Consider the following 27,746-nt stretch of genomic DNA (forward strand, 5'->3'; position numbering starts at 1 on the left):
ATCATTCTAAAAGTAGGTTCATTACTCGATATAAGGCAGCTTGTAAGACTGAGCCATTGGATGGGTATTTGTGTTTGGTGATAAATAGGATACTCATGGAATAGGACATTAAACTGCCTTTTCAGAGAGCTTATAGCCCTTCTTTATATCCATCATTTTCATGTCAATTGGGTGACAAGATATCACACGCTAAATAACGGCTGACATTCTAACGTTTCAACTTTCTACCTTTGCCAACAGCGCGGTCATATGCCAAACAGTTTCTTACTAGCGTCACTGCGTTAAGGTCTAATGTTCTTCAACTATACTCTTACTATTCAAGCAGATTTAAAGGATTTGATCTGTATTTCCATTATTACACCTGCGCCATTTAATTTTGAAAAACAACAAGTTGAAAATTCCTTTGCCGAAAGGAGGCGTTTGCAGCGCCTTGGTTGATATGGATCGCAGACTAGAAGAGTTACCTCTGCTGGGGAGAGACAGTCTCAACACCAATGGAATCCCGCGATATCGTAATCACTCGTCGATCACCGTTCCACCGCAGTCACAGCTTACACTTTCATGGAAGGATCTGGTGGTCAACCACCATCCCTCTCGCGGGATCATGGGCCGACTACGGAGGGAAAAACCGCCACCGATGAAAAGGATTTTGAAAGGAGGTAAATGTTCTCATTTTTATATTGATAGTACATTCTTATCCCGTGTTGGCCTATGCGTAGGCTATAGTGTTGTGTATAGAAAAGAAAACAAAAAGGAATGGAAAAGGAAAAATAAAATATAATAAGCTATTGAAAATGAACAAAAGCTGTGGCAAACGAAAATAGTCAATCCTGACTGGTTGCCAACCAAGGAAAGAAGAAGAAGGTTTACTCCGCATTGATTACTTTTACAAAAATTTTGTATTCTGATAGGAAATGAACGAAATCATATCACGAAACAACAATATTTCAGCATCATATTTACTCTTTACTGTCTTACTCTTTCGGACAAGCGATAACAGTTTTTCACACACAATAGCAGGCTTAAAAAATTGTTAGAGGCTCAATAATGCGAATTATTTTAGAGTTTCGTCCGACATTCCTTTGAAATGATTGGTCAGTGCAATGACCGTTCTGTTTTCCACCGATAATGATGTATTTTGTTTTTCAGTATATGTAGTGCCCTCTCTCAGAATTTTGTTGGAAGGGTTATTCTGTGAATCCGATGAAAAATTTCAACATTTGTCGGACAAAGTTTGTCCCACAAATTAATCAGACTGGATTCTAAACATAGGGCCTTTAGTGAGTATCGCGCCGGGACGCAAAACAAATTTGAAAAAAGGGAAAAATCGAAAATGCAATACAAATCACGGCCACTGGGAGACCTTTGTCGAAGATTTGTGAACTTGAACAGCTGATCGTCCGGAGCTGAAGATAATTGCAAATAAATTATTTCGTTAATTTGTTCACAATCCAGGAGGAAACTACTGTTTTAATTCACCAATTTTCGACAAAGACTTCTTGGTTGCTCTTTGCTGTGAAATGCATTTGCTAAAACATTTTTTATGTTTTTGAAAGCGTTCTGCGTGACAGCGCGAACACTCCCTTTTAAAATAGAATGATTCGTCTCTATGCTCATGGCTGAAAAGTGCCCGCCTGTCGAAACTGAAATGCACATCACGATTCGCGGGTTATCTATTGTTCACTCATACGCACTTTCCATAATGTTCAAATTGAAGTAGGTATAGGAGAATGAATCAAAGGCTACGAATAAACCTATAAATAACCTATAATAAGCCAATTAAGTCAACTTTTAAATGACACCAAAAAGTTGGAAAGCTATTCATGCTTGAGCGAGCACAGCCCACTGGGCCGGAATAAGACTTCCAATTTCTTTCAGTTTATTCTTTTTTGTTTGTAACTTGCAAAGTTGAGGGTTTTGTGATGAATTAATGATCTATTGTGATCAGTTTGTTGTTTGAGAAATTTCATGAATTACATGTATGAAATTGAAATTTAATGCATAAGTGATCATGAATTGCAATTTTTAGTGCAGCATTTTGACTTTATCATGTGGACCTCAGCAATGTGTTCATAGGAGTCAGGAGAAAAGGGGGTAAGATAGGAATTAAGTATGTGAAATACGTTGATGAGATAAAGGTCAACAAAACATATAGCAACCCCTCCACCCCCCCCCCCCCCACTTCTCTCCTCCTAAGCTTGGCTATTATAGGCTATATAGGCAGGAATTAGCCTTACTGGTTTTTTGAGAGGTTAGTCCTTTGGAACTTGCAAAGCTAAGGGTGTTATGCTAAATTAAGGAGTGAGAAAAGTTTTGGTTTTATAGGCAGATTTAATGAGGTATTAAAATTTAATGCAAGAGTGAACAGAAATTGTAATTTAAGGGTAGCATATTCATCTTGTGGATTTCAGCAGTGTGTCCGTGAGAGTCAGAGCAGGGGCCGCGGAACGGTTTTCAAAGTGGGGGGGGGCTGACCATGCCAAAAAATCATAATCATATGGTCGTTTTGACGTTTTTGTACACGGTTTTGGAAAAAAGTTGGGGGCTGCCCAAGGCACAAGCCCCCCCCCCCCCCCCCGCTTCCGCGGCTTCTGCAGAGTAATGTGATGGTACCCGTTAAAAGCAGGAGGGCGAGATATGGCTAGACTTGGTTAAAAGGACATTCCTCTTCTTTGTGTCCTTTTTCAAAATAAAAGTCATATGTTCCCCACCTCCTTCACGTCCATTTCCCCGGCTCCTTCTCTCTCTCTCACTTCCTGGATTGTAGCCTATTCAAAACCTAACTGCCAAGTGACCGGTGGCTGATGGTCAGTTTTTTTTCATTGAATGATTACCAAGAAATTGAGTGTTTATGATGATTTATGAAATGATTTATTGAAAAAAAAATGAATGTTTGATTGATCACATTGCACATTGATTGAGTTTATTTATTGATAAATTGTTGATTTAATGATTATTAGGAAAAAGTTGATGCCCCAATTCAGAATTTACCATTAAATCAGCATTCTGCTCTGACTTCACGCGTATATGACAATACTATGAGCAATCAGTCTCTCAACAGGAGGGGAGGGAAAGAGAGGGTGGGGGCTAAATATTATGTTGATCCTTATTCAATCGACCTACTTCTCCCACTTTAAGTCCTATCTCACCCCCTATTCTTCAGACTCCCATGAACACATTGCTGAGATTTACATGATAAAGCTGAAATGCTTCCCAAAAAGTGTAATTTGCATTCACTCATGCACTGAATTTAATAATTTATTAAATTTGCTTAAACAACCAAAACTGGTCACGGTTGATCATTAATTTATCACAACACCCTTAAGTTTGCAAGTACCAAAGGATTTGCCCCGAATTTGCCTCTCAGAAAACTGACAGAAATTGGAAGTCTATTTCCAGCCCAGCCTAATTTTCAAACCCTTTGTATCAGTTGGCAGTGCTCGCTCAAGCATGAATAGTTTTCCAACTTTTTGGTGTCATTTGAAAGTTGACTCTATTGGCTTCCAAGTATGTGTTTTCCCCCAATTGATATAGTTTTTTATTTGGCAGCCATTTCAAAAGTGTAAAGGTTTTTTTTTTAACGCACTGTATATCTATCGAGCATCCGTCCACTGTGATCTCATCGTTCGCCCATTTGTCCATTGTCTGAAACGGATTGAGCCACCCCGAAATTTTGCTTGACCGCCGTGTCCGTTATGAATACGTTTTGTGTTCGTCGGCCAGTGGGACCAGGCCTTTATTAGAAATTCTATGGAGATATTCAAAGCTACAATTTGCATTTACAAAGCGTGCGCATTATGCCCGCATATTATCTATCTCGGAGTTATTGCTATTGTTAAATCTGCTGAATCAGTACTAAATGTGATTCTACGCAAGTAGGACTACAACTTGAATAATTCCAATGCAGCATGTCAAATATATTTAAAATGTTTCATTACGATTGTTGAATGAGGCTAAACCAAGGAGTAGTTTCCTTACCAACTGGAAGACTTATTTCTTGATCGTTCACATTGCAGTTAGCGGTGTAGCAGACCCCGGTACACTCACAGCGTTGATGGGAAGCAGGTAATAAAATTAAACATGCTTTTATTTTATTTTTACTTAATTTTTTACACATTAATTGATTGAATCATACTGAATAATAATTCCCCCGACTTGATACGTGTATGGTAAATATCGTTTATAGAGTAATGAAGTGATGACGTCATAAAACTTTTTTTTTCTTCAATTCAGTGTGTGTTTTTAATACCATTTCATCACGCCTTGCGTGATGAAATACCTCCAAAACCCAAATATGATGGGAATAGGTCCATGCCGCCCGAAGATATGACCTCTTGAATATAGCCTCATTGCGGCTTGTATATCAATGTATTATTTGCCTGGTTCTTAACCTTCTCATCAAAAATGCCTAAATACGTCTAATCATTCAATTTCAACTACCCAAACTCTGTTTTTACTTCCCGCCCCCCCCCCCCCCTCTCTCTCTCTCTCTCTGTCTCTTGGTGTAAACCTGTTTATAGTGGCGCCGGTAAAACTACTCTGCTGAACGTCCTCAATCAGAGAGGGTTGGCGGGTCTCGAAGTCAAAGGTCATGTGTACCTCAACGGAATCCCAATCAGTGAATATGGCATGCAAAGCAGCAAACTTATTGGCTACGTACAACAGCATGACATTCTCCCCGGTGAACTCACAGTCAAGGAATACCTCACATTTTGTGTAAATATCATTCCTCAATACAATATCAAAGTAACAAATTAGGATTTGTTATACTTCAATGACAAAAAGCAACATAATAATATTGATCATTGATAAAAGTAATATGATTAATGATGATGATATTGATTATTTCATTGTTACCTTATAGACTCTGATAATGACGACATTGATTATTTGCATTGTAACTTATAACAATCAAAAGACTATATTTTCGAGAAAATAAAGAAATGCATATTTCTTCAATATACGTTCTATAAAAATTACATTTGACATCTTTGGAATTATCTAATGATCTTAACTTTAACACACATAAAAGGTTTATTTTCTGATGATTAAAGACCGATTTTTTTTAATCTGCTTCAAAGTGAATCGTGAATATTCACTTCAAATTATTCCTAAGTGTGATTATTCATGGATTTTGTATAATCATTATCGTTTCAAGCCTCTAACCATCAATCAACCGTTAAATCTTCAGAATTGATTAAACTCTTTTGTTCTTTTTCTATTCAAAGGCTCAACTCACAATGTCTAAATACCTTTCAAATGAAGCAAAGGTGGCTAAAGTAGATGAAATCTTAGAAGAGGTATGTATATATAAAAAAAAGAGTGATGATAATTATTATAATGATCATGATGATGAAGATAATGATGATGAATCAGTAATAATGATAATTATGATTAGTTGACACCACTTCCAATAAAATAAACTTCATAACAATGACAATAATAAGGATGACGATCATGATCACTACAATAATTTTAATGAAGATTATAATGGCAATGAGAATGATATCAATGATGAAATAATATCATTAATAATAACGTTTATATTGATAAGGATTATAGTTTAAAAAATACTGATAATGATATACTAATATTGATAAAGATAATGATGGAAATAATGATAAAAGAATAACACTAACAAGAAGGAGGCGTATGCATAATCATAAGTTGTGAAGTATGTCAAACCAATGATGATAGTATAATAATGAATGCGAAAATTGCACTGAACTATTATATCCCATCTCCTTAGCTGAGTAATATTAATTATCATAATTCATTTGATTTTCTGCAGTTTTCGTTACGTAAGTGTCAGGACACGGTAATAAAAGGAAAGCAATCCGTATCAGGAGGAGAAAGAAAGCGAGTGTCAGTGGCGACTAAGGTAAGTAATATTCATAAAGTTATCTTAAAGGGAAAGTCCACCCCATCAAAAATGTGATCATTAAAAAAAGGAAGATTGATTTTTTCTCACAATCGGTTATAAATTGGGAATATTGAAATTTCACAGTTTCATGCACATCCGGTTTAGTATGCAAATGAAGTAACATATGACGTCACCCATGATATATTTTTTTATTTTCTTTTGTTTTTACTATACATAATCATGATGTGAAACATGGCTTGATTCCTCCGTGAGCGGATAGGATGGTCGTAACATCATGATTAAGAGGGTCCTTTTTGTCAAATCTGCAACAGCAATTGATATATTTTTTAATTCAGAGCGTACGAAACAAAAGAAATAGTGAGTCATGGACATCATTGACTCTCTGAATATGTCTGTGTTGTCCATGGAACTGCTTTGTAAATAGAACAAGCATCATAATGTTCTCTTTTGTGTACATCGATTCGCGTAATGAATTTCAGGTATATGGTTGTTTGAATCGGGTGAAAGATGATACTACTTCCTAGATATATTGTAAAAATCTTCCGAAAGGAAAGCAGATTTTGTATTAAAAAAACCCCGTCAAATGATATTCGCTCGTTCCTTAGCTTTTCAGGATCTTTCCCCCATTTGCCATCTCTGACCCCCTCAAAGCTTTATACTGATTATATACGCTAATACTGCCGCTGACAACACTTCTTGAATATATTTTACCGCAGCTGTTTGCCGAGCCAAAATTGTTGTTCTTGGATGAGCCAACCACGGGTCTGGATTCCTACATGGCTGCTCTTCTGGTTAGCAACCTTAGATCATTAGCTGAACAGGGCTACAACATCATCTGCACCATCCATCAGCCTTCAACCGAAGTCTTCAACATGTTCGATCAGTAGGTTAACCATGTTCACCCCCCCCCCCTTCTCTCCCGAATGCCGGCCGTTTTTAAAGTCTATCAGTCTTATCATCCCATTATATGCAATCATTAACCCCGATATATGTACTCACCTTGATTTGTTTTGTTAAATGCATATTTTTATCCATATTATATCTAGCCTATATAACGTTCCAGCAACGATTTTTTTTTCATGTGCATGCGATGGTGAATGGAACATATTTGAACGTCAGTACATAGATTCTTTGATTTTTTTTATATGTTTATCTTAATAATCGAGTGCTCAAAATTAAGGCTGGGATATCGAACGACATCGGTAATTTCTACCATGCATGCTCTGCAAAGACGGCAATCGCACATACCGGCGTCTAAAAAAACCGTCAGAAATTCTTATAATCACATCAGACTTACTAGATTGATGTAATAATTATAATGTATATAGGGCCTATCAAAACTATTTTTGGGGGACGTAACGACTCCCATCACATCCCCTTAGCAGTCTATACCTCTAACAAAAATACTGTTTTCACATCTTCGCTAGATTGCTTCTTCTCGCTGACGGAACCATTTCCTACTTCGGTCCACGCTCGGAGAGTATATCATATTTCAGCAACATTGGGTACGATTGTCCAGAAACCTACTCACCCGCGGATTACTTCATCGCCCTCCTGGCCATTGTTCCTGGTCAAGAGGTGGGGTGCCTCGATCGCGTCCAAGTATGTCACTTCTCTTTTGACCACTTAATATATGTCATTCCCATAGGCTTTGCACAGGGACTACCCTGTTCCAGTAAGCAGTGAGTTAAACCTTTCTTCAACGCACAAATGAAACTGAAGTTTTCGTGAATAACAGTGAGGTCTCATATTTATCTACTGTCTTACTTTTGGGGAATTTTTGTAATATCACTCTCATATAACATAGACACTCTCCCTGGATCGAACCTCTTTAACCACTCGCGTAAACTTGAGGCCATTGACCTCTAATTTTTTTCACGACGTTGGACAAAGGACGGTGAAATATAGTATTATTCTAGAAATATTATGTAAAAATCTATCGCAAAATTAAATTTTTGTATCAAAACGATCCACATTTTTGCTTGCTAGCAGCTATTTTGAAACTTTGCCAAATACGCCTTGAAAACTTGGCTCAATGCGCTGCTGTGTTTGGCCAAACCAAAATTTTGTTCAAACGTGAACCTACCAGCTGTTAAAAAAATAATGCGATTTGGAAATACTTTTAACCAATAGCTGACAGCAGGGGCGGATCCAGGATTTTCAAAGGGGGGGGGACACATTTATCCCAAGTCAAGGAAAGGTCATGGAATTGCATTTACCTCTTGGCTATGGCAGCTTTCCAGTATGTCCGTGTCTTGCAACTCTCATAGTCTGTGGTCATACATGCATACTCTGCTATTAAAATTGGTGTTCATGATTTCCATTTTTCCCAGTTTGTCACATGCCAACTCACGGGAAGTCATGGAAAGCAGCAATTTAGTCATGGAATAGTAATGGAATTCTATTTTCAATTTTCTGTTGGAACCCTGCTTGTGAAAGAACGGCACATTTACATTACATTTTTTTTACCATGGCTCTTTACAGGGGGCATGGGCCGGGTGTGCACTGAATCCACCACTGGTTAACAGGTTCTTGATTTTAACCATAGTTTGGGTGGTCAGAATAAATCTGAGAGTGTGTAGTAGCTACACGGTCCTTTATTAATGTCCGATCGGCCGATATCCACTGCAGATAGAACTTTGAATGGCAAAGGGACTATAGAGTTGAATTTTGATCACATTGAAATCTGCATTGGACACAAATACCTGCATGCAGGAGCGTAACCTGGAGGTCGTTCTCTGTCCATTGCGGTAAAGCGTGTGACCTTTGAAACCAGAAATACATGATGAGGGCTTATTATAGTTTATGTGGATATGCACTATTTTCTTTTTCATTTGATCTTTTGTTTGCAGAGGATTGCAGAAGAATACAAAAAGTCTTCCTTTGAAACCGAGGCTCGGCGACGACTTGCCATTGATTTGAGTAGGAACGCCAAAGTGGAGGTAAAATTTCCTTACATTTCTTGGCGTCGATTTATCTTGACGGTTTATGTTTATAACACGATTAAAATTCCAAGGTTATTAAACGTGAATTCAGTGACCAATGTTGTAAAAGCATTTTATACCTTTTCCGAATTTCAATGTACCTCTCACAAACCTGATACCTATTACATAGGTTCGAATTCTCAGAGGTAATAATAGTATGAAATGTTGCAAAGCTTGTGATTATTAAACTTTCTAGGAATTACTTTTATTTTATTTGCAATCATAAAGGCCTATTATCATGAGGGTGTGTATTTTGCGTTGTGATCCTATACAGTGCGTATAAAAAAGGAACAGTTTTGAAAAGTCTATAAAAAAATTATTTCAAATTATTTATCTCTATTTTGATGTTAAGATGCTCTGAGATCTTATCTTTGAAATGCCATTCTAAAAAAATTGTTTATGCTTGAGCGAACACGGGACGTTTTTGTCTGGGGTTCAAAAGAGGCTTGCGCCCAAATGGCAGAAATGAGAAATTTGATGATTAGACTTTTGGCTAATCAGCGGACTTCCTCTTTATCTTTTCATTATCTTTGCCATAATTTTCGAATTATGCTGTCAAATTTCATTTACAAATTTATTTATTTATCTGAATTATTTTGTTTATCATTTAAACTTTTTTACCTTTGTATTTTCCTTCATAAGTAAGAGAAGAAGACTTTTTGTCAACCCAATTAAGAATATTTGCATTATTACTTGGGAGAATTTGTAATTATTCAAATCCTTTAATTAAGTGAAACAAATTATTTTAAGGTACCTATAAAAGACATGAATACTATTTTCAAGGGGTTACTGAATCCTTCATCAAGTTTGATTGTGTGCTTGACAGGACAAACAGGAGAGGATTCATGTCTTTCAATGGCATTGGCGTATTTGAAGGAGCAAAATGTGGCAGATTGGGTAAAATGTATTGAAAAGTTGTGAAACGACCAAGCGAAAAATTTCCACTTGTTTTGTTAAAATATCAAACTTTGTGATTTTGACATAATATTCAGAAAATGATATTACATTTCATTTTCTATGTGTTCTGTTATTTTCCTTTCCACTTTTGTTTTCTTGGTCATGATTTTGTCATGGGGGTGCCCCGAGCCCCCATGCATCAGTATGCCACTGTTCAAAGGTACCATAACCTTTGTAGGATTTGAAGAAAAAAAACACGCTCTCCCATACTTCGGTTTTAAAAAATAGTTCTTGCCTAAAGAAGGAATATTCAAAGCTTAAAGAGAACATATTAAAAAGGAACAACAGAACTATTCAAGCAAATAAGAAGATTTGGAAATGAATTTTGACCGCATAATTCGAAAATTATGGCAAAGATAATGACAAGATTAAGAGGAAGTCTTTATATTAGCAAGAAGTCCGACCATCATATTTATCATTTTATGCCATTTTGGCGCAAGCCTCCTTTTTAACCCCAAACAAAAACATTCCGCGTTCGCTCAAGCATGAACGAAACTAAATTATGTTTATGGCATTTAAAGGATAAGACTTCAGAGCACCCATTGACACCAAAATATACAGACAATGATTTGAAACAAAAAAATTATAGACTTTTCAAATCTGTCCCGTTTTTTTATACACATTGCATATTTCTTTGTTTTGACGTCCTGTGATACGACTTTCTTTGTTTCTGAAGCTATATTTCCTTCGTTTTTGTCTGTTTCATTTTTCAATCAGGATTTCACTTCTGATGCGCAAGATATAGGGTATGTACCACTACATGATAATTAATATACTCACTTTCACCTGTATTCCTTTAACATGAATCCTGTACAAATTTCATTTATTGTTAAAATCATTAATTATAATAATACGCCTATACCATTTTAGCGTTGATTGACATAAATTAATGACTACATTCGATCTTAAGTGGCATTTGTTTTCCCGGCTTTGAATTCGAGTAATCGGAAAGACAAGGACTAAATCCTAATACCTATCCATTATTTTAATGCACATGGGTTGATTGAGTCAATAATGGCGTGGATATTGAATCAATGGCTTGAATTAAAGAATATTCATTGCAAATTGAATAATTATGAAGATGCTTTGTTTATATACTGGATTTGGACTTGGACTTCGAGCAAGATTAACAACCTGGTATTATTTTGAAGGGGGTAATTCTTTCTCCAATTGTCTCTTCAGCTCCATCTCTCTAGAACGCTCTTCCACTGAGGATCCGGTCAGCAGAATCGTCTTATAAGCAGTTAAAATATATCTTAAATCATTTGTTTTAACTTATATTTCCGCTTAAAGTTGTTAATCAATTTCATGTCTGCATATCTTCACGTACCCAGAAATAAGCACACATAATTGATCTGTACTTCCTTTTCTTTGACCTTTTTTCATACCTTTGCGCTTCAGAATAATTAACTACATAGGTTGTGCTGGATTAAAGTTAATGGTGTGCTTATCATTATTGTCATTATCATTACCTGTATTTTCTAATATCAATTACGGAGTTACTTATAAGTCATGGTATATCCCTTTATGTTATTAGGTACCAGGCAGGATGGTTCAAACAGCTTTGGTATGTTATGTGGAGAGGATTCATCTACCTCAAAAGAAACCCTGCCCTCTTGCGTACGAGAGCCATGTTCGTAGCGGTAAGAATATAACGACATCCATGCACATTTACAGGGGCAGGGGCGGATTCAGGGTTTTCCCAAAAAGGGGGAGGGCACAAAAATTTGACAAGCAATGAAAAAAGTCTTCACTTCACAAGGGGGGTGGCACACTTGTGTTTTAATGGCATTTTTACATTACAATGCTAATTATGCTTCTCAAGGGATGGGGGGCACGGGTCGGCTCTGCCCCCCCCCCCCTCCTGGATTCGCCATTGCCTGTTGGTGAGAATTATGCCCGACCGATAAAGATGGTCAATATCAACCAAAAGTATGGTAGAATTTAATCGGTGAAATTACTGATTTTGACCATTCTTTGTAGACAGACACTTATTCACCAACATATTGGTTGTTTTGACCAATCCTTTAAAGAGTGTAGACATCAATGAGAGGCCTTTGTTACCGGGTATCAGATCAGGGGAGCGTTTCATCAATATTTTCATCCGACAAGTTGTCAGATCTTAGAGGCTGAGAGGCACTGTTAACTCTAAAATGGGACTTGTCGGATAAAACGTCCGACAAGTCCTTTCATGAAACGCCCTCCAGCGCCCCGTTGAATGAATATAATAGTTACCAACATGGTAACTATACTGTCCAGTGGTAACGACGGATTCCTTGATTTTGATTTGCTGTTAAGCATCGTGACCATGGTAGTTATCATTGGGTGACATAGTAACCATAATAGTAACTTTTATGCAACGGAGCCCTGATGCACTCTAAAAAAATATAGGGTAAAAGTGCTCCATGCGGTTAATTAGTGTCCAACCAGCATTGGGCTTTTCTTTTGAGGCATTTTTATTTATCCAGTGTGATTTTTTTTCTTTAATAAGCCTTATATTTTATTTATTGAAATATATAATTCCCTTATTCCCCCTTTTACATTGATGTCACGTTGCTATTACTTGTAATGATCTTAACCCTTTGATATTTTTTAGTTTTAGACATACATTTATATTTTATTGTCGTTGTTTCACTCAACTTTCTATAATGTCATTGTTATTTCATTGCTATCATTTCAGTGTTTTTATATCAGTGAATAAATTATACAATTAGCAATTTTATAATTAATAACTGTTCCCTTTTGATGACTAAAATATTTCAGTTTGATTCTATATTATAATATAAGTAAAAATGTTTGTTTATTTATGTTACCAAGCATTGTTATCTTTGACTTTATTTTCATGTGTGACATGATGATTTAGGTTGTTCTTTATGTTTTCATCAGGTCATTGTTGAAAAATAGTTTTATACTGATCTTTTGTACCTGAATGAATATGTTCTAATAAATAAATAAATTGAAATTTTGCCCATTCTAAAGTTATTGCCATTATTGCTGCTTAATTTTTTAACCTTACTGGACAACGTGCTTCCCGTTTTGCGGAAAATATTGCCCCATATTGGCTGGACACATAATTACCCTCGCGTGGTGGTAAAAATGTTACCCAATATTTTTTTTTAGTGTATGACACTTCCTGTGCAATAAATCGCGAATACTCTTGAGTCGAATTGTCGTTATATAAATCAATCAAATTGTTAACATTAGGCTCTCACAAGAGAGTATTTTTTTTCAAAAGCTAGTAGGTCTCAGTGAAATTTTGGCAATGTATTCCAACCAATATCCGTAGGTATTTCTATCAATTCCTTTTTAGTTCTCAGCGAAATGTTAGCAAGTTATTATAGCCAGTATCAGTTGGTATTGACTCAAGTACATGAATATTGGACCTAGAGATGCCGGTGTATTGGCTAAGTTGGTAGAATGTCCGTCTCACAACTGGGGAGGGGGGGGGGTCGGGAGTTCAAGCCCCTGCCTCGTCACACCAAAAGATTAGAGATGCTGCCATCTTACTCTGCGTTCAAGAATACAAGTGATAGAGCTACGTTGATCTGGCGCTGCACAGTGGCTGTCGGGCCCACGATCAATTGGGCAAAATGAATTTTCGGAATATTTCTATTTCAGATTTCATTTTGAACAATAACATATGGATTTTCATTTTTTTTTTATCTTAATGATAGCTTTATTACTAGTATGACTATGTGATCATGATGTTCTTTATTGTACCAATTATTCTGTTATGCGTTTAATTTCAGACCTGGTCTTCATTGTAAATATCTTGTTGCCCCTTTCCATCCTTGCTAGAGATGTTTATTTCAAATTCGTCTAATGCCAATTCGTCCAATTGCAAACTCGTCTACTATCATTTGGTCTACCATCAGCTCGTCCACTCGCCACGTGGTCCACTTTCATTTAGTCTAATGCCATTTTGTCTAGTAACCAGTTGGTTCAATAGCCATTTAGTCCATATACCATGTGGTATAAGTAAACTTAAGTGTTAATTGTGCAAAATGAATGAAAAGAAAATGGGTATTATACCAACTGGAAGAAATTGTAATAGACGAACTGGTGATTAGACAAGTGATTATTGGACGAAATTGCTATTGGACCAAATGGTTGACGAAATGTTGATTGACAGAATGGCATTAGACTAAATGAAGGTAGACCATGTGGTGAGTGGACGGGTTGGCAGTGGACGAATTGGCAATTTACCATTAGATAGGGGATAGTATCTCCAATAATGTATTTGTCTCAGGAAACTTCTGCATCCAAAGAAAGGACAATTGATCATTGAAAGGTCCTTTTTTGCATTTTTTTTGTTAAAAGCTGGTTGTTAAATATTCACAAGATATTTGTTTAATTTTGTTCAAAACTAGTTCATGTGCATCGTAATGCTTCTCATCTACTGGAATCCGAAAGCCATCTACGACCAGTCTCGATTGTCTGCAGTCCAGGGTCTGCTCTATTTCTGTTGCGCAAACTTCACCTTCGTCAACGCGTCGAGGATTTTGGTGGTAGGTGGCATACAATTGTCCTGTTTATCCCTGCCCCCCCCCCCTCCTTCTCTCTACCTTTCTCTATCCTCCTCTGTCGCCCATCCCCCTCTCTTCGCACTCCCTCTATCATGTCACACTTTTTTTAGAATGACCTTTCATTTCTTCTTCTCCAAACCTAAAATGTATTGAAATAAATCCTACATCAGTGAACATTAAAAAGCACGCGTACACACCAAATTCACTCATTGTTATGTCAATTTCTCTCTCCTCTCTTACTCTCTTTCCCTTTCTCATTCTCTCCCTCTTTCTATTCTAATTTCTCCTCTTTCCTTATCTAAAAGCCTACGTAAGAGAATAAGCAAATCAGATGTGTTCTGATTTACAAAAACGCGGGTGACATGAAGTAAATTGTGCAATATCAATTAAAATTAAATCAGTTTCGTTTACATTGGTTGGTAGTGCGCTGGTTTAGTATTCCGATGACCCGGGATCGATTCCCACTTGGTGCGCTTAATTGAAGATTGATTATTCCGAAACCTTTTCATAAGATTCCCAGTAATTGTCATCTTATTTCGGAAAGTCAATGTCACTTGTCATTGCGCTGCCAAAAGCCACACTGTCTTTTGTTCCTGACTTAATACAAAAATGATGTTGCAATTACTAACAAATTTGTGAAGCGATCTATATACTTACTCCATTGAGTAATTGATACCACCCCCTCTATACTCGTCACCATTCACCTTTTCATTGTCTTTTTTCTACCAGGTTCTGCCTCATGAACTGCCATTGATGATTCGCGAGCATTTGGATGGCATGTATTCTATGACTGCTTATTTCCTTGGAACCTTCATATCTCAGGTACATGTATAAACAATGTCAATTTATATGATTGATTTTAGATTGTAAGACGCGTCATGAAAATCGACAGATATTGGTTAATTGATTTTAGAAAAAAAGTTACAAAGATTATTCATCAATATTAACAGTATTAATACAATTAGAAAAACTAGTAGCACTAGAAGTGGCGTGGTGGCGGTGTTGGTATAGTAGTAGAAGCGATGTGCTGCTCGATTTTCCAAAATGTTATTGGAATTAGTCATCAAAGATCCTCGCTTTTATTTGCTTTTCAGCCGCTCTTATATCCACGTATTTTCCACATCTTTCTTGTCAAGTAAAACACTTAGTATTCTGATACCGCTAATATCATCTAACGACATAAAAGGAAATGAAATTGATATGTTTCAAGCTTGTAATTCCTTTGTAAGAAATTGATTGGGGCAAAATATGCTTACCCTTTTTTCAGGTAATCCATGCGAGCTTTGCAGTAGAAAATGATTAAACTTCTCGATTGGACGAGATGCTTTGGATAAATGGATAAATATCAAACCATTTTCAGGAGCTTTTTTCAAGGTTCATGATATATACATTTCTTTTAGTTAAAAAAACAAATAAAAGAAATCGCAAGTGAAAAAAATTTATCTGCTCTTAAAAAATTGCACAGTAAAATTGAAATCTCAAGGAAAACTGATGTTTGGAATATAAAATAAAAGCCATGTCACAGTAAGAAATCTTTTACTCTTATTCTGTAACCAGTTCTATCTGACGGAGTGACAGAATGAAAATAAATATTGTCATTTCGTTAATGTATAAATTTCCTATGATATATTTTACTTTGCAGTGCTCTCTTGGTGTAGCATTGATGGTTTTATCTGTGACGGCGGTGTATTTCCTTGGCGGTCTGGAGCCCCGTTTGGATACCTTCTTGGTCTGTCTCCTCGTACTGATGCTCGCATACCTCATTAACGTTGGTTTTGGTGCGTTAACACTAATTGTACTTTCAAACTCATTGATTTAAGTTGGCTAAACACGCAAATTGACTGACTGATAAAAATTTATTTCATTTTAAATTTCCAACAAAATTACAAAAGTAAAATATGATAAAACGTAATGAAATGGGAACCTTTTGGGACGGAAGTTCCCTTGAACTGTTCAATTAATTAGTCTAGGTGACGTAATATTTCTACATATCATCATGGTCATGGTTTATGTATTCACATATGAATGTCTTTTCAATGATTTTTTTTTTAATCTTAATCTCCAAAAAATGCAAATGAGGCTGGATAGTAACTATATATGACGTTTCAAAAGACGAGTGAAAGGGACAACATGAAATCAAACGTTAAATGATGGGGCCTGTTGCAGAAAGAGTTGCGTTAAAACGCAAGTCAAAATATCAAGCGCAAGTCCCGAATGCGGGTGCTTCATGGGCTGAAAATCAAGTTGCCCAAAGATTTTTTTTTGAGTTGCGTTTGATCGCAACTCTTTCTGCACCGGGCCCCTGAACACACACGTGTCGCTGAACAAGTAAATTTTATCAAAGGATTACGCTGCATACATTCGTAATTCCGACGCTTCGTTATTCCGAAGGTTCGAATAATCTGACGCTTCGTTATTCCAAAGGTTCGTTATTCCGAAGGTCCGTAATTCCAAAGTTTCGTAATTTCGAAGGTTCGTTAGTCCGAAATCGAAATGAGGTTCGTAATTCCGAAAGTTTGTTAATCCGAAAATGAAATAAGGTTCGTTTGACTTAGTTGCATACGCATCTTGTTCATAATCACAAAAATTGCTCAGAATGTTCAACTTTTAGGACTAATTTCTATAAAATTTAGCTCGCTTCTTGCGTTCGTATTATTCTACCAGGGATTATGAGATACATTTATCTTGTTTAAAAGAATAACGCTAAGAAGTCACTGTTTGGACTACCCCTTCAAAGAAAAAAAAAATCCGCTTTGAGCAGCCGATCGGGGAAATCCCCTTTATTGGCGAATGCTTGTTCCATATGTAGATTTAATGTGAAATAAATGTGCCCCCCCCCCTCATTCTAAAAAGCTGGCTACGATGGCTGCAGATGGCATTTTTGCCCTGTCCCATTAAAAAGGGGTCTTTATCACCTTTTTCTGGTCCTAACAATCAGCCCCTCCCCCTGCACAGAGCGATTTTGTTGGGGGGGGGGTTATACGTGGTAGAAATTTAATCAAGAATGGATCCTGTAGTAGACATTTTGAACTTTGACAAAAAAATCAAAATGCATCAACATGCCCCTATCGATATTTGATTTTATAACTTCTGTGAAAATAAATCTGCTCTCATACTGCTTTTCGTTAAAATGGTAATAGTAGTTTTCTCGTTGAACGCAATTATACTTTACTTGTTTGATGTTCATAGTCTGATATTTTTTAGATGTTCAACCTATTGCAGACATGTTCAGCTCGGTCCTTGCACCTTTGTGTCATGTACCTTTATTCATGTTTAAACCTGTTAAAATGAATAATAAAATAAATACATTGTAGGTGTAGCAATGAGAAAAAACATGAACTGACATCATAAGCCTATGATGATCCCTTTAAAAGAATTCTGCGTACGTAAACGCCCCTGGTAACGATAGATCAGACCCTTCCCGAAGGGGCGGTGAAATCGGGGGGGAGGGCAGGGGGCACTTGCACCCCAAAAATAATCCCCGTAGGAACGTAATACTATTTTTCCAAAATGGGAAATTACCTTTTTTTCCAAAATGATTATTTCATTTTTCGGCTTAACGAACCTACGGAATAAAGAACCTTATTTTGTTTTCGGATTAATGAACCTTCGGAACAGCGAACCTCATTTCGTTTTTGGATTAGCGAACCTTCGGAACAGCGAACCTCATTTCGTTTTCGGATTAACGAACCTACGGAATAAAGAACCTTAATTTGTTTTCGGATTATCGAACGTTCGGTACAACGAACTTTATTTCGTTTTCGGATTATCGAACCTTCGGAATAATGCCACAAAAGTTCGGATTAACGAACCCTTTTTCGTTTTCGGATTAACGAACATCGAGGTATAGGCAATTCATGTCAGGCGCGTACGCAAGGGGGGGGGTTCAGGGGTTCAAACCCCCCCCCCTTTTCGTTTCCTTTTTTTTTTTTTTTTTTTTTTTTTTTTTTTTTTTTTTTTTGCTTGTCTCCCCAGAGGTCGGTCTGGTCAAGGAGTTATCGGGCAAGAGCCTGATAACTCCTTGGTCTGGTTACGGCCAGTTCCCCTACCCAATAATGTATATGACAGCAATAATGAACAGAATCTCATGTTTCCGACGAAAAACACTGAAAAAATTTCCGCTCGCTTCGCTCGCTCCATTTTATTATATCTTTTATTTCCGCATGTCGCCGACATGATCACGGTATCGCCATTAACAAGGCCATACATGATTATCATGATGTATACTTATGAATACAAGTGAACCAAGACAAAAACATACGTTTTCTTACAAAATATGTTTAACCAATATGAAAACCAAAATGACGGAAAACGCTAAAATATCGGTTAGCTCGCTCCGCTCGCTCGTAATAATTTATGAAATTCCATAAGTATCTAGTCTCCTGTTCAAGGCCGTATTATGAGTGTTACGAATAGAAGGACATGTAGCATCGACTAATACTTGATTTACTAACAAACTATTGACAAGAAATGTATGTTTTGACGGGAAAACGCGAAAATTTCGGCTCGCTCACTCCGCTCGCTCGTAATCATTTATGAAATTTCTTAAGTTTCTAGTCTTTTGATCAAGGCCATATCATGAGACTTACGAGCAGAAGGACATGTATCATCAACTAATATGTAATCATTACCAACAAGCTATTGAGAAGAATTGTATGTTTTGACGGAAAAACGCAAACATTTCGGTTCGCTTGCTCCGCTCGCTCGTAATTATTCATGACATTTCTCAAGTTTCTAGTGTTCTGATCAAGGCCATATCCAGGCGCGTAGCCAGGGGGGCGGTCGCCCCCCCCAAAAAAAACGTCCCCAAAAAGAAAAAAAAAGAAGCGAAAAAAGGAGAGGAGAAAAGGAAAAGGGAAGGAAGGAAAGGGAAGAAAGGTAGCTTTGTGTTTTTTCTATTTATTCTTTATTTTTTTCTCAAAAGAGAAACTCCTTCACTCTTCTTGCTTTAAATTCATATATGAATTTTGCTTCCGCGCTGCGCGCGGTTAAATGACAATATTGAAGTTCTCCATTGTTCCCCCACCTTTTCTCTAACCCTGTTTTTCCACCTCAGCTATGTGCTTCTTGCCAGTTAAAGTTAAAATTGTATACATTAGGGCATGAATTTGAGTAAGGTTAGGCCGAAGTAAATGTATGAAATTATCTTTTTTTTTCAATTGATCGCGCAACTTCTGGTCTGGTCGGCTCCGAGCGGGTAAAATCTTTATATCAGTTTCTGCCGTCACCTCCATAAAGTCAGCTTCTCCCGCTTTTCAGCTCATTACTATAAACAACCATAATTTGGGGGCAAACAGGTTCCTAATTTAAAAAGAGGAAGGTATGGAATTAGTGTCGTATTAAATAAAAAAGTACAATATTTTTTTATCAAATTGTATTAAACTTCATGTCATTTCCCTGTATACATTCATCTCCTGTCCTGTTTTGCGCCCTCAGTTTGAAATTTTGAATGAAACTTAAGTTTCTTTATATTCAAAATGAAGCGCTTCAGGATAAGTCAAAAAAATAATCATCCTTTATTATATAGATAGATAATTTCAATAAATCACAGAAGTTTCAACTTTATGCGCACTATTTTCCTTGTAATGAAGTTCAATAATCGTAGAAAATCAATTGAATTAGAGACGATTGGGTATTAGAGATATCTACATTTGATGAAACTTCCGCCCTTTGAAATTTCAGAGTTTCATTGCTCATCGCGGGGAGGAATATCTCTACCAATATTCTCCTCTGTTTTGCGAGTTAAAAATATGCACTGATGCTAAATTGTTTGTAATCAAATCTGATCTTTCCAAAGAAAGTTTCAATATATCTTTGAGAATACCCTTTTCTCGGGACCCTTTTCATGGCAAGAAAAATTGATAAATCACTTTAGCTTCCGCGCTTCGCGCGGAGTTATTATCATTTTAATTTTCTCCATTGTATACCTCTTTTGTGCGTTTACAATCACTTTTGAAAACAAGGTTAAAAATCGCAATATAGTCAACCGAATTGGAGGTACTAGAGACAAGAGAAACGGCTCCTTTTCATTTTAATTTATGAAACACTAAAAGCTTCGCGCTTCGCGCGGGAGGGGGAAACTCCCCCTCCCTGCACCCACCCCCTAGGGAGCGCGCTTCGCGCGCTCTGTAAGTGTTGGCACGCTTCGCGTGCATTTACCGCCCCCTCCAAATTGAAATCCTGGTTACGCGGTTGGCCATATCATGAGTGCTACGATCCGAAGGACATGTAGCATCGACTATGATACCAACAAACTATTGACAAAAAGGTTATGTTTTCAACGCAAAAACGAGAACATTTCTGCTCGCTCGCGGGTCATGACCGCACTGTTACATACCCATCCCCACTTAAATGTTATTGTCTTATTTGCAGCGCTGAAAAAAAGAAAAAAAGAATCATCACCCCCCCCCCCCACCCCCGCTCATCACTTTTTAGAGACTGGGCGGGATATTTAAAAAAAAAAAATCAGCTCGAAAACCCCCCCCCCCCCCCCCCTTTCAAAAATCCTGCGTACGCGCCTGATTCATGTGTTTCGGAATTACGAACCTTCGGAATAATGAACTTCGGAATAACGAATCTCCGGAAGTACGAAGTGTAACCGAGTTACGCGATCGCTCAATTTTAATCAATTCTGTTCCTTCCTACATTTTTGTTGCAGTGTTTATGTTCTTCATGTCTTTTATGTCTTCAGTAAAAGGAGGAGATGAACTAAACATGAAAATTAAAATTTGAAATAAAAGTGTCTACATGGGATATAGTCAGATTTGCATATGCTTTACTTTATTTCACCATGTTCATGAAAGCAAAGCTGAGGATAGATAAACGTTCTTCTTAATTCTAATAGTATAATAACTTTTATATATCTGCAGTAGAACTTATCCCTACATGCTGTCTTAAAATTAGGAGTAATGAAATCGCATGTCTTCTCTCGGAAAAATTATCAATGATTATGATTATATTCATAACTTATGTTAAATACCACTTGAGATGAGTGGCTAAACTGTGTAGTGCAGACCTTATTCACCATTTTAGAACAAACTATTCTTTTGAACTGAATCATGCATTTCAATTCATCTCATTTCAAATCTAAAGTTGCCATGCAGTCGGTTATCTGGGAGAAACCGGGACGAACGGTTACAGTGACTACCCCTCAGATCTTCGTGATGAACGTCCTAGGTGGATTCTACATCAACCCTAGATCTATTCCCATCTACATACAACCTATCCTTTATATTGATTGGTTGCCTTGGTCCTACGAGATTCTCAACGTCAACCAATGGGAACATGTCGATCATATCGGTGAGTAGGGAGGGGGGGGCTTATGAACTTCTCTAGAAACTGCCATCATAACCTGTCTGTACACTTCAGAAGAACAGTAGTTCGACTGAAGAGGGCTATCCAGCGCACACGTCCTAAACGAATGAATTGAAAGTAAATGAAATTAAAATGATAATCATTGCAGAGGCAGTTTCATTATAGAGCTTAATTGGTTTCGTAGAGCAGCTCGTAAAGTAAAGTTTGACTTCATGAACAAGTGGATTTGAAAGGCAATATCCATCCTCACACGTTTCCATGAAATAGTATGTTAATGAAGGTTTGCGGGAAAAAATGACCGTAAGAATGACAATGTTTTATTTTTCAACGTTTTCGTCTTGGGACGCAACTGTTATGGACCTGCCCCGTGTCATTGAATATCGATGGTATGCAGTTTTTTTTTCAAATAGACGGGTCAATATACGACCAAAAATAGCCTTACCCGGAACAAATTGCAACAAATGAATTTTTAACGGTATTTTGTACTATTTGACCTCAAGAATAACCAAAATCCGCATCCGGATGGCGTCCAAGATGGCCGCCATTCACTGGAAATGGATACAACTGACACATTATCCACCATAGAATCCTATTTCGGTTCATATTCCATGGTCTGGGGGTACAAAAAATGATTTAGGCTAGAATGAATTATAAGCCCTCCAGTGTACCACGCAAATCCAAGATGGCGCCCAAAATGGCTGCCGTACGTAGGCTGAAAATCCACAATACAACTAAATTTGTTTTTATTCAATGGTTTTAAGGGTGAAATATTAGATTAAAACAAGTTACACGAACAGCCAGTGGTCTGGTGTGTCCAAAAATCCAAGATTGCTTCCAAAAATGGAGTTTAAAATGGCTGTTGATAATTAAAATGGACATAGTTCATTTCATAACCGCCTGGGACATAATGATTTTGGTGTCTAGACCATGATTTCAATGGTCAAATAAGACATTGGGACAAGTTACAAGCACAGTCAGTGGTCCAGCATGTTAAAAAATCCAAGATGGCTTCCATGAATGGAGTCGAAAATTGCTGTTGCTACTTTTTAAAAATCCGACATAGTTTGCTCAATGTCCAGAAATATGATTTTTTGTGTCTAATACCATGGTTATATGGGTCAAATAATACATTGGGACAAGTTACAAGGAAAGTCAGTGGTCTGGTATGTGCAAAAATCCTCGATGGATTCTACAAATCGATTCTGAAATGGCTGCTAATACTTAAAGCGGACATAGCTCATTTCATTTTGGCCTGTGATATGTAATTTTAATGTCTAAACCACTGGTTTTAAGGGTCAAATTAATAGGATAAGTTAAAATGACAGTCAATGGTCTGGTGTGTCCAAAAATCGAAGATGGCGTCCGAAAATTGGTCTTAAAATATGCTGCTGATACTTAAAGCGGACAAAGCTCATTACATATTGGCCTGGAAATGTGATTTTGGTGTCTAAACCACTAGTTTCAAGGATCAATTTATACATAAGGGCAAGTTACAAGGACAGTCAGTGGCCTGGTCGGTCAAAAAAATCTAAGTTGCCTTCCAAAAATTGATTCTAAATTGACTGCTGCTACTTAAAGCGGACATAGCTTATTTCATATCGGCATGGGAGATGCGATTTCGGTGTCTAAACTATGGTTTCAAGGGTCAAATTATATATTAGGACAAGACAATGGCAGTCAGTGGTCTAGTATGTCCAAAATTACAAGATGGCTTCCAAAAAAAGAGTAAGAAATGTCTGATGTTACTTATAAAAGGACATAGTTTGTTTAATATCTGTCTTGGGAATATGAGTTTGGTGTTGAAAGCATGGTTTAAAAGGGTCAAGTAATATACTAGGGTAAGTTACAAGACCAGTCAGTTGTCTGTATGTTAAAAGATCCAAGATTACTTTTTAAAAATGGGGTGTAAATTGACTGTTGCTACTGAAAAGTATGCATAGTTAGTTATAATAAATACATCTTGGAGGTATGATTTTACTGTCTATACTAGAGTTTACAGGGTCAAGCAATACATTGTGTTAAGTTGAAAGGACAGACAGGTGTCAGGTATGTCCAAAAATCAAAGATGGCGTTAAAAATGGGGTTCTTAAATGACTGCTGTTACGTACAAGTGGATGTAGAACATTATAAATACACATTGGGGATATTTTGGTGTCTACACTAGGGTTTCAAGGGTCAAACAATACTTAGGGACTGGTTACCATGATATGCAGCTATCCATTTTGCCTTAAAATCCAAGTTGGCTTAAAAATGGGATCTAAATCATGTAAAGTGACTACTGCTCCATAAAATATCTACATGTTAGAAATAATCTTGTTGCCTACACTTAAATGCATGGGGACAAGTTATCATATTGCTTCATGAGTTGGTAACAGCATCCATTTGGTGAAATTTTAGAATCCATCATGGATTCTTTGACAAAATGGAGTACTAACCATCATTGATACTTGGCCGAATGTATTATTTGACCCTTCATACCACAATTTGGACGCCAACATTATTTCTTGCAGATGAATATTGTAGAACTCTGACCACTATTGAATGATATGAGTCGTTTTAGATTCCTTTTTTAAAAACCCTCCTGTGTTTTAGGCAAACTGGACATCTGCATATCAATGTAACCAGTACAAACGTATTATTTTAACCATGAAACCATAGTGTGGACACCGAAATCATATCTCTTAGTTGGATTTTAAATGAGCTCTGTCCATTTTTAAAGTAACAACATTCATTTTAGACTCAGATTCTTCGAAGCCTTCTTAGATTTTCGACAAACTGGACCACTGACTGTCCTTGTAACTAATAGCCACCGTGGACTTTTGGACATACTTGACCACCAATTGTCCTTGTAACTGATCCCATTTATTATTTGACCCATTTAAACATGGTATAGGCAAAAAAAATCATATTCCCGGATATTGAACAAACTATGTTGGGTTTTTTTCAAGCCACCGTGGACTTTTGGACATACTTAACCATCAATCGTCCTTGTAACTGATCCCAATTATTATTTGACCCATTTAACCAGGGAATAGGCAAAAAAAATCCTATTCCCGGATATTGAACAAACTATGTTGGGTTTTTTAGTAGCAACATTATTTTCTACTCCATTTTTGAAAGCCATCTTGGATTTTTTAACATACCGGACCACTGACTGTCTTTGTAACTTGTCCCAATGTATTATTTGACCATTGAAACCATGGTTTAGACACCAAACACATATCTCCTAGGTGGATTTTAAATGAACTATGTCCATTTTTAAAGTAACAACAGTCATTTAAGACTCAGATTTTTGGAAGTTTTCTTAGATTTTCGACATACTGGACCACTGACTGTCCTTGTAACTAATTTTCTGCCTTTTGAACCCATGAAATAGGCAACAAAATCGTATGCCCTTGACGAATAAAACATGAACTATGTCCAATTTTAAATACCATCGCGGCTGATTGATACTATTTTTTAAGCCACCGTGGACTTTTGGACATACTTGACCACCAATTGTCCTTGTAACTGATCCCACTTATTATTTGACCCATTTAAACATGGTATAGGCAAAAAAAATCATATTCCCGGATATTGAACAAACTATGTTGGGTTTTTTAGTAGGAACGGCATTTTTTTTACTCCATTTTAGGAAGCCATCTTGGATTTTCTTAACATACCGGACCACTTACTGTCTTTGTAACTTGTCCTAATGTATTATTTGACCATTGAAACCATGGTCTAGACACCAAAATCATATCTCTCAAGTGGATGTGATATGAGCTATGTCCATTTTAAGGATTAATAGCCATTTTAAACTCAATTTTTGGAAGCCATCTTGTATTTTTGGACACACCTGACCACTAGTTGTCCTTGTAACTTGTCCCGACGTACTACTTCATCATTAAAACAATGGAATGCAAACCAAATTAAAGCCGCTTAAGTAAGTAATAGATGAATTGTGGATTTTTTAGACTACGGCAGCCATTTTGGGCGCCATCTTGGATTTTCCTGGTACCCTGGAGTGCTAATATTCACTCTAACTTGTATAAATAAATTCTTTTACCTATTGGACCATGGAATATGAACCCAACTAGGATTCTAGGGTGGATAATGAGTGAGTTATATCCAATTTTAGTGAATGGCGGCCATCTTGAAAATAACCATATTCCCGGATGCGTATTTTGGTAGATTTTTAGTATGTAATTCCTGAGGTCAAATAGTACAAAATACCGTTAAAAAATCATTTGTTGCAATTTGTTCCGGGTCAAACCATATATTGACCCGTCTAAAATGTCTAATGATTACTGCGTCAATCTTTAAATATACTTTATGAAAAATAAAAACCTGTAAATGTGACCACTCTCCATTCCACAAGGAGGGGGGTGGTTCACACCAGCTTAAAGTGTGTCTTCAAGGGCAGATGAATGTCATATGAGGATTGAGAAAAACTTGTAAAACGAAATTTAATCAAAGCTTCTTCAGGGTTACTGCTTCCAAAATATCATGCAATGGCAGATGCACAGATTGCGAAGTATATAAGGCAGGGTGCAAAAGACGTGAAAATATTCATATTCTTTTCAATTGTCTTATGATCTTCTTATATTTTACAACTGTATTCACAGAATGTGAATGGTCCAATCCATCGGCCTGCTCAAACACGGGTCAAGACGTTATTTACCGATACGGATTTTCACCAGTAAGTACATTTTCTTTATATTGAAGGGAACGCGATAATAATTCAGTCAACAATAGCGATTTTCGATAACTTCACCAAATTATTATTCCTTTAAAAAAAGTCACGGGTTTGCAAATCTTTAGGGGCACCATGATCATTGATTGATTTACTAGGGATGGACCGGCATGAGCAAAATCTCGACACGACAGCATTTCTTAGAAAATAAGATATGTATAATACGATGGAAAGCCTTGTGTCAGTTGCTGAAAATGGAGCAAAAAGTTGAAGGAATTTAGAATTACGCTGCTAGCAACGTTGAGTGGCAGTCAGCTGGTGTAAACTGCCTGGTTTCATAACATTTCATAGGTTCTGTAATCACAGTAATCAGCATTGTCACATTGGTACTGTCAAAGCAGACGATGCTAATGGCCTTTAATTGTAATAGAGATGGAAAATGCTCAGCTTTCTGTGTTGAATGCTATGGGGTTCATGTAGTCCATAAAACAAGTTTTTGAACCTTTCTTTTTTGTTCTTACTTTCATTGTCGGTGTTATTAGCTCTTTTCTGTCATACCCCTCCCCTGAAAAAAATATAACAATAATATAAAAAGAGAAGTGAACAATGAGAAGAGGACCCATTTGGTAGGATATAGAACAATAACCCTAGATTTCTAGAAGACTTCCGGTTGCTGTTTAATATACCAACAGAACATCAAGTAGTGGAGAAAGTAAATACTGATGATGATGATGATTATGATGATAATAAGAAGAAGCAAATCGAGATTAGGTAGGTCACTCAGCCCCAAGAACAATGGTTTTCGAGATTTAAACCGTATCTTCGTTCATATTTCATTCCCTCATTCTCCAACGTGTCATGATTGATTTCATGTATGGTGTTGAACGCCAGTATTTAGAAAAAAAATAAAAAGGTACAACACCCAACTTGCAGAGAAGCTGGTGTTAAAAAAAACATTTGCTGTTATAACACGAATAGTATCATTTATTTCGCTAAGCCTAGTGTACAGCCTAATTTCCTGCATCCCTATACACGTCAAATGATCAACACCACTCGCTTTTACTATTTCTTTTCCTTCCTCGACCTGCAGTCGAACCAAGTATTTGATTACGCCATTCTCTGCGGCCAAGTGCTCTTATACCACTCTCTGACGCTCATCATTCTCAAGCTCAAGATGAAATACAAGTGGTCCGGTTAAAGGATGGAGTAGATTCAAGCATATGCGACGACCTCATGAGAATTCTGGTCCACGCAGGGGGTACGAGATGACCCTTTCCATGAGGTTTCTGTACCAAATTTGAAAATCAAAGGGTGCACGCCATCCCCCCTGTTACACCCACAAATGTAATAATCGCCCACAAATGTAATAACGCCCACAAATGTAATAACACTTTACCCACAAATGT

General features: G+C 37.0%; 1 protein-coding gene across 1 annotated transcript; it reads left to right on the forward strand.

The window, feature by feature from the left end:
• LOC121415577 (protein white-like) lies at positions 1 to 27,746 on the forward strand. The gene is made up of 16 exons (XM_041608844.1): positions 1 to 659; positions 4,017 to 4,065; positions 4,521 to 4,716; positions 5,229 to 5,300; positions 5,792 to 5,881; positions 6,601 to 6,767; positions 7,312 to 7,486; positions 8,737 to 8,826; positions 10,543 to 10,571; positions 11,363 to 11,468; positions 14,196 to 14,333; positions 15,081 to 15,173; positions 15,994 to 16,129; positions 21,444 to 21,650; positions 26,273 to 26,346; positions 27,431 to 27,746. Exons 1-16 carry the CDS (start codon positions 440 to 442, stop codon positions 27,536 to 27,538), a joined length of 1,950 nt encoding a protein of 649 aa, XP_041464778.1. The 5' UTR covers positions 1 to 439; the 3' UTR covers positions 27,539 to 27,746.

Source organism: Lytechinus variegatus, chromosome 1, assembly GCF_018143015.1.
Source record: "Lytechinus variegatus isolate NC3 chromosome 1, Lvar_3.0, whole genome shotgun sequence".
NCBI lineage: Eukaryota > Metazoa > Echinodermata > Echinoidea > Temnopleuroida > Toxopneustidae > Lytechinus > Lytechinus variegatus.

Bases quoted from the DNA above. Each gene is read 5' to 3' on its own strand.
- LOC121415577 (XM_041608844.1), top strand. From the start codon at position 440: ATGGATCGCAGACTAGAAGAGTTACCTCTGCTGGGGAGAGACAGTCTC. The intron at 5,301-5,791 runs GTATGTATATAT...GATTTTCTGCAG, and splicing joins TAGATGAAATCTTAGAAGAG to TTTTCGTTACGTAAGTGTCA. The intron at 14,334-15,080 runs GTAGGTGGCATA...TTTTTCTACCAG, and splicing joins ACGCGTCGAGGATTTTGGTG to GTTCTGCCTCATGAACTGCC.